Raw genomic sequence first — 18,943 nt, forward strand, 5'->3', positions numbered from 1 at the left:
GAAAGCAGCTTGTTATAGTTATTTGATTTCATTTTCCTCTTATATAACTAAGGGGTATTAGGATGGGGAGATGTAAAACCGTGTTAGAATTTCAGTCTTCTCCCTAATACCTTGTTCTTAGATACTTATGGGAGGGTATCTGCCTGTAGATCCAGAAGGACTTGTGATTGTCCTCAGGCTCTAGTAAATTTATTTTAAAATGCAAAAGAGAGACTCCTTTTCTATCAAAAATAGGTTCAGAAAATGTCAGACCTGAAAGTGACCTTAGATATATTAGTCTATCCCTCTTATTTTACTGATGACTGAAAATGAGGCCTTATGAGGTTAAGTTATTTGGTCATGGTCACAGTCAATCACTCAGTCAGTGGTAGAGTCAGGGCCAAACTTCTATTTCCAGAGGGCCAGTATTCTTTCCCATCTCTCAATTAACAAATACCTTTTAAGCACATAGGGCTTTACCGGTCTTGAGCACTTACTTGACAAATCGTTATACTACCTCACTACATACGGAGGTGCTCTGTTTTTTGTTTGCTTTCTTGGTCTATCTCAGGTAGACCTTCCTGTTCTACGAAAGGGAAACAAATAGGGAATGGGGGACCTTTTTAAAATCCAGGTGAGCACATTCTTTGTATGTTTGTGAAGCAAACATACTGTTCATGCCAACCTCTTGGGACTTTCTTCCTGGGAGCAGGATTGAGGAATCAGAGGAAAATGAAGAAAGAAGAACATATGCAGCTGCTTGATGGCTTGAAGTTTTAGCTGGCAATTCCTTGATATTTCTTGTAATCCTGGGTTCTAGTCAGCAAGAAAGTTTGGTTGGTAATTTTTTTCTTTTAAATACAGTGGGTAAGGGGATAGAATAGATTCTCCTTGATTTCCTAGTCTCTGGTTTTATCCCTTCAATTATCCAAGTCACAGGGATCTTTCTAGAATCCAAATCTAACCAACTCATTCCTCTGTTTTTGAACCCTTCTGTGGCTCCCCAGAGAAGGTAAGATAAAGTCCAGGCTTCTTAGCCAGGCTTCAAAATATTTCATGAGCTATATACCCTTCGACTTTGTCTACATAAAATCTATTTCTTCCTTGTTCCAGATCCTGTTTGGGTACTTCATTCCCTGTAAAATCTTCCCTTTCTCACTTCTATGACCATTCCACAAGAGAAATAATCCTTCTGCCTTTTTCACTACTATACTTTGTGCAGGTCTTTTATCACTTGTTTACATGTATGTATTCAGTACTAGACTGAAAGCTCCTTTAAGAGCAGGAACTTTTGACTTTTTCATCTTCAAAAGCAGCTGCCACTAATCAGATGCCCAAAATGTTCACTGAATAGCTGATTAAGCCAGTTGCATAATAGTTGGCTTAAATTAATACAATACTCATTCTGTGGCAAATCCCAGATACGTTTTGTACCTTAAATAAAGTGTGCAGGCCTTAACTTGCAAATGCTGTGGGTGATAGTGAGTTGCCTACTTTCCTAATTATTTCAAAGCTGAAGATTTCAACAATGTCTCCTACTAAGAGAAGAAACAACCAGTTTGAACAAAATGTCAGCCATTTCAAGCTTTTCTGATTACTGAGGCAGTAAACATCCTGACATAAAAATGATTGTATATAAAGTGCCTTCAGCTCCACACATGAATGAGTTATTGATGGGGAAAGTGGAGTTGTCTGCCTTATGTATTACTTTGACATACAACACCTAACTCATTTCTGGATGAGGGTAAGTGTCTTGCTTGAAGGGACAGAAAAAAAATTTTCAGTTAGAAAGACTATGTGGCCACATTAAATAACATTTTGGGGAAATTTTGTATAATAGCAATGATCTTAACAAAATTGCTGTCATTTTTCCTTATGACAGTCCAGACCATTTCTATAAGTTTTAATGTTATGTAGTTGCCATCTGTGTAAATATAAATAGAAATACTGTTTTGTATTTTCCTTTTTTGCTTTTAAACTTTTTTACATTTGGTCTTCGGTGTTATTTTTAAGAGCTGCTTCATAATAGCTACTAATTATTAAGGACCTGCTATGTGCTAGGCATATGCTGAGCATTCTCTTGTAATCCTCACAGTAGCCTGAGAAGTACTGTTATCCCCATCTTCCAGACCAGGAAATAGTCTCAGAAAGGTTTAGTGGACCAGTGACTCATGGCTGTTGGTGGCAGATTGTTTCAGTCTGATCCAGAAGCCCTACTCTTTCCACTTTGCCATGCTGTTGCTAGCCTGAGAACTCATAGTGTTGCAGTATGTTCATAAGCCCATAGCTTACTGAACCATTGATTTTACTCATTTAATTGATTTCCAGATGACCTGTTTATCTTTGCTACACAGGCAACAGTGAATCTGTAGTTTTTATTTATCTTTTAATAAATATATATATACACACATAACATTAAAAGATAATGTTTAAGCATTGATATTTTTGTATGTTGCCTTGTAATTGCCCATACATATACACATTTTACATGTAATTATAATGCCTTTTTCAGATGACATTTACTTGGTGTTGGTAGTTTTAATAATTTGTTTTTAGTGACTAGCTGTCGTAGTTTTCATAATTTAAATGCTATATTTAGTTTTCTTTTTTCTTTAATGCCTAATGTATTTTGTTAGATCTGGCTATCAGTTTTTTTGTTAAACATTTATCTTAATATTTGGTATTCATCACTTTATATCTATCTAGTCAAACATAGTAGTTTTTGACTCCCTTTATAGAAAGGCAAAAGTTTTTCCTCTTTGTATTTTTATCTTTTGTGGTAAAGTAATAATTGCCCCAGAGTCACATTAAAAAGGGGTACCATTTTTTCTAGATTGAGTAACTGTATATCTCTGCTGTTCTCAATTTGGTATCTGGGAGCACCTTTTTTGTTTTTTCAGGTCTGGGACCTGCGCCAGAACAAGTTAACCTACACCATGAGAGGACATGCAGATTCAGTGACTGGCCTGAGTTTAAGTTCTGAAGGCTCTTATCTCTTGTCCAATGCAATGGACAATACAGGTAATTTTGGAGAGAAAATCTCTCCCAGTGCCCAGTCACTGTAGACCCTAAAGAAGTGACTTTGAATGGGAGCAGTGTGTGCATAGAAAAATGAGCAGTGTGTGCACAGAAAAATGAGGGCCCAAGGAAAGAGTCAAGGAAGGCTCATAGGTTTCCATCTGGGTGATTGGGACAACACATTATGAGGGAAAAAGCTTTAGACCAGGTCAAAAGCCAGTCCACTAATTCCATATCTGTTCTCTGGTCCCTGAGCAACTTTGCACAGAGCATTTTTCCCCTCTGGACATTAGTTTCTACATTGATAAAATAGGATTATTGGGCTTTACCTTTAAGACTCTGGCATGCTATGAATAAAAGACTATGGTTCAAGCAGGATACAAAAACTCTTGTAATTTATGGAGAAAGGTGAGAGTCTAAGGATACCATTCAGGGCAGTTCTCAGGCATTTTCAAAGAGCGCCAATCTTGGGTAATTAAAAGACCTATTGAAAAAAAAGGAAAAATAGTAATAATTTTAAAAAGACCTATTGATAACTCAGTTGTGCTCATCCTATCAGTATTTCTTCCCTCCTCACTCCAAAAGAATTGGGTGTGACAAAAGATCCTTGTTAAAACATCTCAACATTATGGGTTTACACAAACATACCCACTGGCCCTTTCTTCACTGGTTTTTCAGTTGTAAGGTGGGAGGATGGGTTTAGTATAGCGAAAAAGGAACGTGGCTCCTTGGATTATATGCCTCAATTGGGGGAGTTTTAGAAATGCCTCCTGGTAGAAAAGTTCACAGGCTTGTCAGGATATAAAATGCATTCACTGGGAAGTGGACTTGGCCCAACGGATAAGACGTCGATCTATCACATGGGAGGTCCGCGGTTCAAACCCCAGGCCTCCTTGACCTGTGTGGAGCTGGCCGGCACGCAGTGCTGATGTTGCACAAGGAGTGCCGTGCCACGCAGGGGTGTCCCCCGCGTAGGGGAGCCCCACGTGCAAGGAGTATGCCCTGTAAGGAGAGCCGCCCAGCACGAAAGAAAGTTCAGCCTGTCCAGGAGTGGTGGCCACACACACAGAGAGCTGATGCAGCAAGATGACGCACCAAGAATAGACAGAGATTCCTGGTGCCACTGACAATACAACAATGGAAGCGGACATGGAAGAACATGCAGCAAATAGACAAAGAGCAGACAACTGGGGCAGGGGAATGGGAGAGAAATAAATAAATTAATTAAAAAGCACTCACATTTATTAAAATAAAAACAGTGCCTAACAGTGAGTGCTCAATAAATATTTGTTGAATGAATATCTGTACCTTCTGACTTGTATGCTTAGCTCAGTAACAAATTTTCAGGCATAACTTTGCCTTTTTATGCCTGTCTTACCTCAAGTGTTGTTACTTTATTCACCCACAAATATAAGAACACCACTTCAAATTCCATGATAGGTATAACTGCAGTTACAAAGGCTGTAGCTACTGCTTATAGAGGATTGTTGTTCTCAATTTTTAGTGTCCTTTTATATACATTATCTCATTTAATCATTTTACAGAGGAAGAAACCAAACACAAAGAACCTCACTATTTATCCAAACTCACTCATATTATATAATGCAGGGTGAGAACCAGTGCTCTTTTGCTAAATTTGACTTGGTTCAAGTTTAGACTGTCAAGTGCTCATATAAGCAAAATTAAGAAATGTCAATTTGGTTTTTATAGATTCATCAAAACAGTATACTGTCAGTGGTATTTACACTGTCATATCATGGCTCTGTGGGATGTTGACAAAAAGAGTAGACCGGAATCATTTGCGAAATGTTTTGCTGAAATTGGTGTTGAATTCAACTACATTCCGTTGCAAATCCCCAGCAATATGTTTGACACTCCCCCTTCCTACTCCCTCAGGTTTCCTCTGTGCCATTAGCCACTGTAATGGGACTTGGATACATTCCATTCCCACTAGAAAAAGAAAAGAACCTTAGCCGGTAGCAAGGTCTTGTGTGCTGTTTCAGATCTCTTCCATCCAGGAAACAGCATCTGTCATTAACATACTGTCATTAACACTGTCATTGACATACTAGTTGTGGCCAGGGGGCCTCTGGCTTATAGCAATTTTGGTTTGTTTGGATTTGTTTTGCAGTGCGGGTCTGGGATGTCCGGCCATTTGCCCCAAAGGAGAGGTGTGTGAAGATATTTCAAGGAAATGTGCACAACTTTGAAAAGGTGAGATCTTATGGGAAAGGAATTTTGCTATCCATTTCTGTTCAAAGAGACATTTAAGATGGTACTAGGGATAGAGAGCAGTAGCTTTGCTTAAGAGGGGTCTGCACTGCAGTAATACTGTTTACCAAAACTGGTCTTTTTAAAGTTATTTATTTTCTGTTTGGATCACCATTTTTTCCATCTATGCTTCTGAAAAGTGCACCAGATTGTATAGTTATCAGAGTTTGACACTGTCTAGTAATTTTTCAAAAAGTATGGTATTCAAGTATTAGAAGGAAATAGAGGTGGTTCTGTGTGTCTGGTATACAGTTGTCAATCTGGGATTTCCCTTCACCATGATCCTGGGGAATCCTTGATATAGCATCATCTTTTTTTTGTTGGTTTATTCCCTCATTTTGAGAAAGCATGAATCCTCTAATGGCTTTACCTTCTCTAGCCTTTTATTTCAAAATACTTTCAAACTTGCAAGGAAATTACAAAAATTATCCAACCCCACACAGAGAACTCCAACATACCCCCTACCCCTAACTTTTAACATTTTACCACATTTGTGGTATCATTCTATCCATCTCTCTGTCTCTCTCTCCATCCATTTTCTGAACACTTGAGTGTAGGTTGTATATAGCATGCTCCTTTAACATCAAACTGCCATGTACATTTACTAAGAACAAGGATATTCATTTATATAACCACCCTAAGAGAAACTGTCCAGTCCAAGAAATTTGACATTGATATAAAGTTTACAGTCTATATTCCAGTTTTTCCATATGTCCCAATAATGTCCTTTAGAAACTTTTCTCCTCCCTTGCTAGATCCCTTGCAGGATGATGTACTTTTTTTTTTTTTCATGAGTTACCAGGGCCGAGAATTGAACTGGGACTTTATATATGGGAAGCTGGCACTCAACTAGTGAGCCACATCGGCTCCCTTGAGTTGGTTTTTTCATTTGTTTGTTTATTACTCGTTTTTTTTTATTTTTAGGAGGCACCTGGGACCAAACCCCAGGCCTCTCGTGTGGGAAGCAGGCCAGGGTACTGCCTTTAAGTAGGCTTTTTCTTGATTCAGCACTTGCCCTGTTCTGCAGTCTTTTAACTGTTTTCTGGAACTTTGAGAAAAATGTTTCTGCCAATTCTTGCTAGTTGTTCAAAGCTTCTGGCAGTGTAAGGGGGTCACAGCAGCTTGGGCAGAGGGAGCAGCAGTTGCAGGTTGCAATACCACCAAGATGCCCAAAAGGATGGTCATCTAGGCCGAAGCAGCAGGCAAGTAGGAGCCCCAAGAGAAGGTTAGCAAGGCTGTCTGCTAAACCTGCTCCAGCAAAAAGTGGAAACAATGCCAGAAAATGCCATGGGAAACAAACTAACCAAAAGGAAAAAGGGAGGTAAAGGGACAATAAGCTGAAGTGGACTACCAAGAAACTAAAGATTTACCTGCAGAAAGTGGAGAACCTAAAAATGAAGAGAGTCTAGCCCTGATGAAGCAGGAGAAAAGGAAACCTAGTCTGACTTAATTGTATACCATGTCTTATCGGTGGTCCCTGTTTCTCCTTTTTGTACAACCCAAAGGAATATTTTAATAACTGTTTTGTAAATGCAAGTTTTTTAGTAGCTCTAAGAAGCAACGTTTTTAAAAAAGGAAACTTGAGTCCCACCTCATCCCATTTTTAAAGTGTAAATGCTTTTTTTTAAGAGGGAAAATCATTTGCTGGTTTATTTTTGGTACAACCAGAAAATAGTGAGATATTGAACTACGGAAGGCTTTGCCTGTCCTGGATATCAACTTAATATTCCATGTTGTGGGGATTGACAGTTTTTATACCCTATAGTATAACCCATACTAGATGGTGATTTGAGTCACAGTCATGCATTAACTATGTATTAAACATTTTAAATTATTTCTATTCCCATGTTTTTTAGTAGAATTGTTTTTTGTTTTTGTTTTTTTAGAATTGCTTCTTAAACCCTTCCTCATCTTGGCTCTCCCTATAAGAAATGTGTGCACTTTGTAATATCCTTGGTCACAATCGTCCAGTTTTTCTAATAACTTTATGTACTGTGAAAAATCGGAACTTTGAGTGTGTAGTATGTGTATATTAAATTGCAAATTAACGGGACTTAAAGATGTAACAGGTTATCAACATTTGAAGATACTGGTACTTGATATCCTCTTTAGGAAAACTTGCCTCCAAATTTTAAGCTGGAAAGTCACTGAAATAACTTTAGAAAAACCATTACTTAGCTTTTTAGGTTTTCGGTACCTAAAGAATTGTATCCAAACTGTTTATAATGTCTGTGTGCTAATCTTCAAAATAACCAATAAAATCTCAATTATAAAAGGAAAAAAAGTTTCTGTAGAGGGAAATCAGGCTTACCAGTTTTTAACATTTTGTCACTTTTGTTGTATCATCCTGTCTGTTATCAAAACAGTTCTAGCCAGAAATAAAACTAATAGATGCAAAGGGAAGAGGGCAATCACATAGATAACGGTGGGGCTAGGCTTCAAACTGAGGACTTCTGACTTCATTCCATCCTCAGCTGGATACTTCTGTCCTTTTAATGCCAATGAAGAGCTATTAGAGCCATCCTTATTAAACTACATCCTTCCCCTTAGTAAGTACTATGGCCCAAGTTCTGAGAGACAGAAATTTTTTCCAAACTTTCAAATTCCCAGGTCAGCTCTATTGAAAGTAGCATTGCTTATAGTTAGTTTTGTTGTTGTTTTAAGCTTTATTTCTTTATTGTTTGTGTGCACTGTCTGCTCTCTGTGTCTGTTCATTGTGTGCTCATCTTCTTTTTAGAAGGCACTGGGAACCAAACCTGGGATCTCCCATGTGGGAGGGAGGTACCCAATGGCTTGAGCCACCCCCACTCCCTGTTCGTTGTGTCTCTTGTGTTTCCTTGTGTCTCTTCGTTGTATCAGCTCACTGTCTTGTTCATCTTCTTTAGGGGTCACTGGAAACTGAACCCAGGACCTCCCACATGGTAGATGTGCCTCATCTGCTTCCCTAGTTAGTTTTTATACAGGGTGAAATAAAGTATGCTGTTTTGGGCCACAAAGATATAAGATAATTGCTGATCATCTTCATAGAGAGAATAATTAAAACTCTAAGGAATTTAAAGTCTCTTGGTGATTCTTTGCTCTGGCAAAAAGGAGTTTTGGTAATTGCTGTATTCAATGGATTCCTGCTTATTTATATTGCAGAATCTTCTGAGATGTTCTTGGTCACCTGATGGAAGCAAAATAGCGGCTGGCTCAGCAGACAGGTAAGGATTACTGGATATGAGGTAAAGAATGATGTCGCTTTGCAGGTATTTCTCATGTTTAATACATGAAGTGCAGATACAGAGCTAGCATAGACATAGACTTATAGTTATACCCAAGAGATGAGGCTATGTACAGTATGAAGGCTTTAAAGATCATGTCTGTCATTTCTTTCCTCTTGATACATTTTCTACCTGAGGGGTAAACAATTTCTTTGATTCTTCTGGATTCCCTTTAACATAAAAAATAAAATTCAGACTCATGATCTGGTTCCAGAATCTGTATCAGATTCTTCTGCTATACGTCACTTTATGTAATTGCATATTGAGTACTCAGCTCCCCCACTATTACCAGAATGCTTCACTTACGTGGAACTTTCCCTAATCCAAACTCCTGTAGCTCTCTAGTAACCACCTCAATGTTATGTTTAAAAACTTTCCCTGCTACCTCTTGGGTATAACCTAACTGCTCTTTCCTGTAATCACACTTAGTACATCTAACCTTTAATAGCATTTATTACATTTTACAGTCAGACAGCATAGTGGGACATTCACTAAATTATTTGCTCCTAGAAGTCTGAGAGACTAGGTTTTAATCATCTCTTTGAACTAAGGGCAGGGCTCGACAGTGCTTGACTTATTCTATGCACTTAGTAAATATTACGTGAATGAATTCCTACCTTAAGAACGCCAGTCAAATTTTACTTTACCTTTTGGTTCAGCTGCCTATATGGAGGATGATTCAGAGCTAGATCTGGTTTCAGTGGAATAAGTGCCATGGCAGTGTGTGGGCTACATATTTTTCAACACTGAGCTTAATTAAGAGACTGTGAGGCTTTCCTAAATGTAACTTTAAACTGGCTCGGGCATTCTGTGATGATTTATAGACAAAAGAGAGAGAATTCTTCTGTCAGATGCTGTTGTATTTGTTCTGTCTATGGTGACCTATACTTGGGCGGGAGTCAGAGGTTGAATAGGGATGTTGCATTGCCAAGACTGATGTGCTGCATATGTGGGATGGTAAAGAATGATGAGACTCTCTGATGGCAAACCCTGGGTTTAGCTCCCATTGGGAAATTCCATGCCTTTTTTAGCTTAACCCCATCCTTCTTCCCTTTAGAGATTCTCCTGCTACCCCACTAAAACAAGCACCATCTTAAAAATAGAAAACCTTTCCTGGGCTAGCCAGGGCTTTCAGCATGTTTTATGGTTTTCCTCTATTTATGAGCAAAGCTGACATACCTGAAGATTCCAAAGTGCATTTTTTTTCCCTGACATGTTTTATACCAGGAAAAATGGACAAGTACTCAGGTATTTTCTGTAAAAAAGGGTCCCAGTTAAACAGTACGACATGGATGGTTTGAGTCCTGAGGATTTAGAGAGCTGTCTTGAAAATCAAAGGAGGGAAGCGGATTTGGCTCAAATGATAGAGCGTCCGCCTATACACGGGAGGTCCAGGGTTCAAACCCAGGGCCTTCTGACCCATGTTGTGAGCTGGCCCATGCGCAGTGCTGATGCGCACAAGGAGTGCCATGCCACGCAGGGGTGTCCCCCGCGTAGGGGAGCCCCACGCGCAAGGAGTGCACCCCGTAAGGAGAGCCGCCCCACGCCAAAGAAGTGCAGCCTGCCCAGAAGTGGCAACGCACACATGGAGAGCTGACACGGCAAGATGACACAACAAAAAGAAACATAGATTCCTGGTGCCACTGACAAGAATCCAAGCGGACACAGAAGAACACACACAGCAAATGGACACAGAGAGCAGACAATGGGGCTGGGAGGAAGAAGGAGAGAAATTAATCTTTAAAAAAAAATAAAAATAAAACACACAAAAAAAGAAAAAGAAAATCAAAGGAATTTTCACTTGTCACAGTACTAAAAACACCTTAAGAAAGAGATCCATAGACTAAGATGTCTTACATTCTGATAGTGTAAGAACCATTCTAAATATTTTCACATAATTTTCAGCAGGGATATTGCATCTTTCCTATGTAATCAAGCTTTAAATTATATTTGCATAAGATTTTTTTCTGACAAGAGCAGTTGATTTCTAACATTGGCGCTTTCTGATTTGCAGTGTCCTCTTCTTCCCTCCCCATCGTTCCTTTAAGCTTGACATATGGAAGCATGGCTTTGGTCTAGGAAAAGCCTAATTTTCTCTACCTGCTGGGGTTGATCAGATTTTACAGGCCACCTCTCCAGTTAGCCCCACACCAACAAGCAGCTCTATTTCAGGGGCCTGGTTCCTGCCAAAGGTTACCATGCCAAAATAAGATGAGGACATGCAACCCCGCTAAATTTAGCATCTAAATGAGAGTAAGACCTTAAAGTAAACCTTTGGCGATCTGGGGTGCTACTGACTTTTATGTGCCTGGGAAATGTGTCCTTCTCAGAAAACTGCTTTTCAGCATGGCCTAGATTTGGCAAATTTCCCTTCTCTGCTTGCACATTACCTCCTCATGTTCAGACTTAACCCTTCATCAGTCCTACCAGTACTACAGGAATACTGTCCAGTCTCTCTGCCATGAGTGGTTTATTCATCCTTTTGATTTAATATGACTATTTTGATAACCAATCTATTCATCATAACAATTGGTACCATTAATTCCATGTGCCTGTGCCGGGCACTTTGTTTATGTTATCTTATTTATTTCTCTCAACAAAGTTGTGAGATCAATATTGTCTCCATAATTAAGAAGCTCTTGTTTGAAAGTTACCAACAATATTAAGAGTTCTAATTTGGGAAGTGGGTGTAGCTCAGTGGTTGAGCACCTGTTTCCCATGTACAAGGTCCCAGATTCAATCCCCAATACCTCCTAAAAACAAAGTTCTAATTTTAGTTCAGCCACTGCACCGATAGACTATCACTTTGGAAAAGTCACTGAACCTTAGTTTTAATTTTGTTGTCTATAAAACGAAGAGCTTAAAATAGCTGATTTCCGTTGGCCCCTTACCATTCTAGAGTTCTTTGTTCTTTCTGCCCATGAATTCACTGCAGGATTTGGCACAAGTGAATATGTGAATATTTGGGTTTATGTATCACACATCCCCTGACCCTTCTCTGAGCTCTATGGTTTTGAATAAAATACTAAGCTAATTCAACTGGACCTACCACCTAGACTTCCAAACTGTGATGAGTTGGGTTGCCTTTAAGACATTCCTGGATGAAAATGAGGTTAACTATAGCCTAATTATACAGAATGTTCTTTGAAGGAGGTTTGAGTGTGGGAACTTTAGGACAAACTGTATTTCTTCTCTCCATATTCTTTCTTAACTCAGAAGTTTGTGCTTGAAAATACCTCTGAGTTTCTCAAGGGCAGAGTCCATGTCTTACTCAAATTCTGTGTTCCTAGTTTCTAAAAGCAGAGCACAGCTCAATAAATATGAAGTCAATAAATTTTCACTTCGTTTTCTTTAAAAACCCATGCCTCTGCCCTACCCTCAGCCTTTGTTGGCCTTACTTTTGTTTTGTTTTTTTTTCATGGTACCTTGTAGGTTTGTGTATGTATGGGATACCACAAGCAGGAGGATTCTTTATAAGCTGCCTGGCCATGCTGGCTCCATCAATGAAGTGGCTTTCCACCCCGATGAACCCATCAGTAAGTCTGTCCTGACTATGGGGAGAGGGAAGCTATGGAAATCTCCCCAGAGGACCCCTGGGAGTATGGAGGCAGAGATAGACATCTTTTTTATGGAAGTTTCCACGCAGACTCAACTACAGTCTCACCATTGTTGTCCTAAATGATGAGAGTAACAACTGCATTCCATTTTTTTCTCCATCTCAAAGGGAGATTAGTTAGTTTTTCTGTTTACTTGCTTCAGATATACACTTCAGTGATCCATTTGGGTAGAAGAATGATGCTTTTTAATATTCAGGTATAAATTACAGATTAACTTAAATTTTATTGACTAGCTAAACAAAATAAGGGGCTTGAATTTAAGGAGAACATGAAACTTTAGCATATTTTGAAAATGACTCATGCAAACATCGGTTCCTCTCTTAGAATGACTTGAGGCAGTTTTTTCCTCAGGGCTGACTGATAAAGGACATTAGAAATGCCTGATGATCTGTTTCCCATAGCATAGTCATCCTCATGGCTTCAAGAGGGCTTGGATTGAAAAACCAGGCTACTGGTATTTCAGAGTAGGGGAATTCAAGCTAAACCCAATTGCTCTTCTATACCAAAATTTGTTCTTGACACAAGAACCCTTGAACACCAAGTGTCCTTGAACCTTCATTATCTTCTCTGTTCTTTTCACCTCAGTTCTCTCAGCATCAAGTGACAAGAGACTGTATATGGGGGAGATTCAGTGAAGATGTGGAAGACTCCAAGGCACCTTGACCTTGAGACCTTAGACTGCACATGTGGCATTGAATGGTGCCCAGGCCAACATCCTCATTTCAGATGAAGACCATTACTAGCAAGAAACAGAGCAGGAGATGGCCATCTTCCAACAACACACATGAATCCCATTTCACCAGGATATTAGGCAAGCTACCAGTGGCCTCAGAAAACTGCCTGCCAGATTTCAGGGACTTTATCTTTTTTTTTTTTTTTTAATAGAACTTCAAAGGGACGGACATTGGTTGGTTTTTAGTTTCCTATTTGCTAATCCAGACTGAAGACAGAATGTGACTGAAATTTATTGACTTTTTTTGGTTGGTTGGTTGGTTGGTTTTGATTCAATAACTGGCTTGTATGATACTGTCTTTTTATTTCTCTGAGTTTTTTGTATTAAAAGCCAAATAGATGCCTTTTTACAAGAGTTGTGTGGATTGGATTTATTGGTTTTTTTCTTCCATGCTTAATTACTGTAAATCAGAGCAAGGACTTGTGGCCAAGAGATACAATCCAGTTAAAATTCTGAGAATCTGTCTTCTTGGGATTTCCCTTTTCTATGTTTTTAGATTTACCCCCATGAAAATAACAAACAGAGTAACTATAGGGAAGCAGATGTGGCTTAAGCTGCTGTCTACCATATGGGAGGCCCTGGGTTTGATTTCTGGGGTGAAGGCAAGCTGGCCTGCACCACCACACAGAGCTGACAACAGACAGCACGCACAAACAACACGGGGGCGTCAGGGGAATAAATAAGTAAAACAAATCTTTAAAAATAATAATAATTATAAGTAACAAATACTTCTTGTCCTACTAGAAGAGGTGCAGCCAAGAGGTGATAAGTTCTAAAATAACCGGGGTCTTATGTTCTTGCCTATGATCTTTAATGAACAGAGTTTATGGCTACTTTGCCTCCTACCAGAAGCACTTTTCTGAGCAGCAGTTCCTACATTCAAGGTTGCTGTAGTGGGCAGATGTGGGGCAGTCTCACCTGGTAAAAATGAAATTGGCTGGAATTCTGTCAACTCAATTTCAAAAGGAGTTTGAGTATAGGTGGAGCCAGACCATGGCATTTTCTGAAACTATGATTGTTTTATTCCTCTATCTTAGCATAAACTGGCAGGAACGTTAAGAAATTCCATCAGCAGCCTTCTCTCCTCTAAGTTTACTTTCTCTCTGGATCACTGGGTAACCAACACAAAGAGGGAATCCCATCTGGCACTGGGGAGTAGAGTGTATCTTTTCTGAATCACCTCTCAGAAATAAGAGGTCTTCTCCCCTACAACCTATTCTGGACATATTTGGTTTTATGCTTTTAGTTCACAAACCTGAATCGTATTGTTGAGTTGTAAAAGACAGAATGTATTACTCTGGAATTTGGTAAATACACCAACCCTTATTATGTGGCAGGTATGATAGTGGTTGCCAGGGACAGAGATAAATAAGGTCCTGTCCTTGCCATCTCAGGAAATGCACAGACCAATAAAAAAGACCATCTCAAATCAATTACTTTTTTTTTTTAAGTGGGTGCTTGTCGAAGATTTATTTAACTCATTAATAGAGGAACCAGCAGGATGGTAAAGCTGTCAAACCAATTACTTTTAGTACAGTGAATGAAGTTTGAACAAAGTACCCTGGGAACACAGGAGGAAACAATTTATTATGCCTGTGAGAATTAAGGAAACTTCACAGATTATGTGATTATGCTTACGCTGGGACTTGAAAAATGATCAGACTTTGCCAGGTAGACAGAGAACATGTTCATTCCAAGAAACAGCGTGGTACATTTCACGAGCCCAGAGAATTTCAGCATGGTTAGAGGAGGGAAGCAACAGTAAAGTTGAATTGATTAGTGGCCAAATCCTGAAGAGCTTGTACTTCATGCACTTGATGCTATAGGTTGAGGTTTCCTAAAGTGTATCCCACATAACACTTCCAGGTATGTTATGAAATATTTGGGATAATAAAGATTCCATGCTCAAATTTGGGAAAGACTGATTTAAAGTAAAACTGGTATCATTACTGTAGGACTGCTCAGAGCTTTAATATACAGAGCAAAATGGGATCTCCAAAGGGAGAGGTGGGTCTCAGATTTCTAGCCTGAACAATTATATGTATGGCCATTCCTTTAACCAGGAGAGATTTGGCTGCAGACAGCATGCAAGCTGTGTTTCCCATTCCAACACTTTCACAAATGACTCCTCGATTTTTTTTTTAAACAAGGTGCAGGAGATTGAACCCCGGGACCTTGTAGGTGGGAAGCAGGCACTCAACCACTTGCGCTACATCCGCTCTTCCCTAATCTCTTAAACACCATGTCCACAAACCTCAAAATTAATTCTCCTCTCCAACCACCCCCATCATTCTTGACTTGATGAAACAGACAAGGCTTGAACCTTGACACTGCACTTTTAAAAGCCTGCCAAGCCCTTGAGACATTGGCAGTAACTGGGAAGAACCAAGGCCCTGGAGATTGTGAGGGCTTTCCTCTAACCTCAGCCTCTTCAGTCCTCCCAAGTGCCTTCTTCAAAAGGTTGGGTAGGAGCCATTAGCAGGAAATAGCAGCACCACTTAGAATTTAAAGGGAATAGAGGTCCTGAGCCTGGGAAATAAAAATTTGAGTATAAAACATCCCCAGAGAGTGCAAATTGTATTCTCACTTTGGGAGAGATAGATTGCTCCCGAATGAGTAATGGCATCTCTGGTTTTCAGTTAATTTCCCTTTATGACTTCCACAGCCTCTAGCACTTAATACTGTTGGCACTTAACAGAGCCAAATTTCACAGGGTAGTTGAGTTTTGTAGGCTGAATTGTTGAATAGCTGGATTTTCAGGTCATTTTTCTATGTGGGTTTTGGCCTCCCTGATATATATTTTTCCCCTAGCCTGTAACCCTGATCCCATCTAGTTCTAAACCCCTAAACAGTTTATCTACAAGCTAGCCCATCAAAACACAAATTGGTGCTGTCTTCCTTCACCTGCTCCCTCAGGTGGGAGAAGCTAATCCCTGGAGATCTCCATGGGCCTCATGGAGTTGTACAAGGACGAAACAGAGGAAGTCATCCAGTTTTCCAGACCACTGTACTGTTCCAAGGAAACCAATAATACAAAGAGTTGCTCGAGACAAGAATAGTTGTTGCCAGGATTGAAGTCTAGTTACTGGCTAGAAAAGACAGGTTAGAAGTTGGCTTTACTTCGTCACAGCAAAACTAGAGTATTGCTTCTCACTGATTGACCTAGAGTCTGCTACTTGTTAATATTAATATCTTAAGATGGGTGAATGAGAAACAAAAGAGAGAGAAAAAGATCCTTCTCTGAGAAAACACTGGGTGTTTTCTCTGCCTCAAGGCCCAGGTTACCTGAGCCTTGGTTACTGAGCTTACCTCCTTTCCAGGCTTCAACTTCTCTTCCTCACTTGCCTCTCAACCCACCTGGACTCTTGAATTATTCTTTAACTTCAGTCTTGTGGAACAGTGGTTCCCAACCTTGGGCAATTGTCCTAGCTTAGGGGGGAAGAGGGGTGCTACTGGCATCTAGTGGGTAGAAGCCTGCAATGCTCTATGAATTCGCTCCTCCAAGATGTCAATTGTGCCACTGTTGAGATGACGATTAGGCCATATTTCTGACGAGTTAAATCAGGATCTCCGGAATAAGCATCAGTATTTTTTTAAAATTATTCCTCTCCCCCCACCTTGTGACTTGCTTGCTGTCTTCTCTCTGTGTCCATTCACTGTGCGTTCTTCTGTATTTATGTATTTTTTTTAATTCATTCCTGCCCGCCCCCCCCCCCCCCACGGCTTGCTTGCTGTCTGCTCTCTGTGTCCAATCACTGTGGGCTCTCTGTGTTTTTACTTGTCTCCCTTTTTTTGTTGCGTCGCCTTGCTGAGTTGGCTCTTCACTGTGCTTGTGGGCTGGCAGCTCTCCGCAGCGCACAGGTGAGCCTGCCTTCACAAGGAGGCGAACAGGGTTCATGGGACGTGAACCCAGGGCCTCCCATATGGTAGACAGGAGCCCAACTAATTGAATCACAGCCGCTTTCCAAGCATCAGTATTTTTTAAAACTTCCGTAGGTGATTCCAATTTGTGACGCAGCTGAGGACACTGATATTGGTCATGGCTGTAACTATAGCTGCAGAAGACAACATCAAGGCAAATTGACTTCTCCTGCCATTCCTTGGCTGTCAAGAAAACTTACACATGCTCCATGTGAGCTTCAGAACACTTCTCCCAAAGTCCATGTCTGAGCTAAAGCTATTAATTGCTTAGCCAGAGAGCAGGGGTTGATCCACTGCATTCATCTCTGCCTGGTGGGACTGTGGGGCTTTGTGTAGAAAAAAGGCCTCTGACCTTCCTTCAAAGCCCCAAAAATAGCATCCAAAGGTGCTGGAGCTAAAAGGGCCCTGGTAGGTCTTTAGGTCATCTAGTCCAACCTCATTTTACAGAAAGAGAAACCTAGGCTCTGAGGGTATAGTTTTCCAAAGCTCCTATCAAGGAGCATATCAAGTTAGTGGCAGACCTAGGACTTGGTACATTGTTTTGCTTATTTGGGGAACATTTTATTAACACCCCTCTGTGGCAAGTCCTGTGCTCGGCTCTGAGAATACAGAGATGTCTGAGTCAGCTTCTTTTGGGGTTCACAGACTAGGGAGTATGGGGCAGAAGGGAGGAGAGAAAAACAAAAATCAGGGCTTCTCAAACTTTTCCCAGTAAATGTCCTTAATGGCAGAAGAGAATGAACTGGGGCAGAAGTAAGGAATCCTGAAATTAACTACCTTGATATCTTAACCTTAAATGTGTAAAAAATATGATCCTCTCCCCCCCCCCACCGAACTTTTTATTTTTAAAAATTTCAAATGTAGTGACCATCTATATACATTCCACCTAAATTTAACAATTCACTGCCATTGAAAGTAAGATTCAGACATAATTCTTTACTTCCAAGTACTATAGCCATCATCTCCTAAGAACATTTTCCTTCATAACCACAATACCATTATCACATCAAAGAAAATTCACAGTAATCCCATAATATCATCTAATAATTATTAAAATTTCCCCAGTCTCAAAAATGTCTTTCAGGAAAGCAGATGTGGCTCAAGCAGTTGGGCACCCACCTACCACATGGGAGGTCCTGGGTTTGGTTCCCAGTGCCTCCTAAAAAGAAGACGAGCACACAACAAACAGACACAGAGAGCAGACAGTGAGTGCAACACAATGGGGGTGGGGGGGTTGGAAATAAATGAATAAAATAAATATTTTTGAAAAATGCCTTCCAGTTATTTTTTCAAATTTCATCCATTTGGCTATTTCTTCTTCCTAGTCTGTTAATCTAGAACAGTCCCCCCTCCTACCTTTTGCTCAGTGAAAATGGATGTGATTTTTGCATGCTGCTATACTTGTTTAACTTTAATAATGTTTTATATGAGTGAGCACCAAGTAAAACAGACAATCCAGGAAGAGGTACCACATTTATCCTGTGCTTTGTGTCCTGTCATGTTTTTTGTTTGTTTGTTTTTTTGGGGTACCAGGGGCAAGGAATTGAACCCAGGACCTCATATGAGGGAAGCCAGTGCTCAACCACTGAGCCATATCCACTTCCCTGAATTGATTTGTTTTGCTAGTTGTTGTTGTTGGTTGTTTTTTTTTATTCAGGAGGCACCAGGAACTGAACCCGGGACCTCCCATGTGGGAGGTGGGCACTCAACTGCTTGAGCCACATCCGCTCCCTCAAGTATAATTTTTCAAACAATGTAAGTAAGCAATTCAAATACAACCTAATACATGCTGTCAGAGGCATACCTTCCAATAGGAATAATGCCTGGTGCGGGGAAGTCAGGAAAAGATTTCTGAGGAATTGACACTTACAGTGACTTTTAAAGGATGACCAGAAATTGACTGGGGAGAAGGAAGGGGGTACCCACAAGTTGAAGAAACATGGACAAAACCAAAGATCATCAAATCTGATGTGTTAAAAAATGACACTGCCCATGGTGGTAACAGCAGGTTAGAGGAGTGTCAGAGGAAATAGGAACCTTGTAAACTGTTGGAGCCTGACTGAGAAGGGCCTTGATAGCCAGATTGGCAGCTTTGGGCTTTGTCCTGTGTAAAGGGAGCTGACAGAGGCTTTTTCCTTCTC

At 40.2% G+C, this 18,943-nt stretch overlaps 1 protein-coding gene across 1 annotated transcript in view; it reads left to right on the top strand.

Moving 5' to 3' along the window:
* Positions 1-13,235, top strand: part of SNRNP40 (small nuclear ribonucleoprotein U5 subunit 40) — a 38,139-nt gene extending 24,904 nt beyond the window's left edge. The window contains exons 6-10 of the mRNA XM_004465730.3: positions 2,880-3,000; positions 5,129-5,211; positions 8,410-8,471; positions 11,964-12,067; positions 12,734-13,235. Of these exons, the coding sequence (XP_004465787.1) occupies positions 2,880-3,000; positions 5,129-5,211; positions 8,410-8,471; positions 11,964-12,067; positions 12,734-12,783 (420 nt within the window). The 3' untranslated portion in view covers positions 12,784-13,235. The remainder of the gene's footprint in view (positions 1-2,879; positions 3,001-5,128; positions 5,212-8,409; positions 8,472-11,963; positions 12,068-12,733) is intronic.
* Positions 13,236-18,943: the final 5,708 nt, after the last annotated feature.

Source organism: Dasypus novemcinctus, chromosome 9 (assembly GCF_030445035.2).
Source record: "Dasypus novemcinctus isolate mDasNov1 chromosome 9, mDasNov1.1.hap2, whole genome shotgun sequence".
Lineage (NCBI taxonomy): Eukaryota > Metazoa > Chordata > Mammalia > Cingulata > Dasypodidae > Dasypus > Dasypus novemcinctus.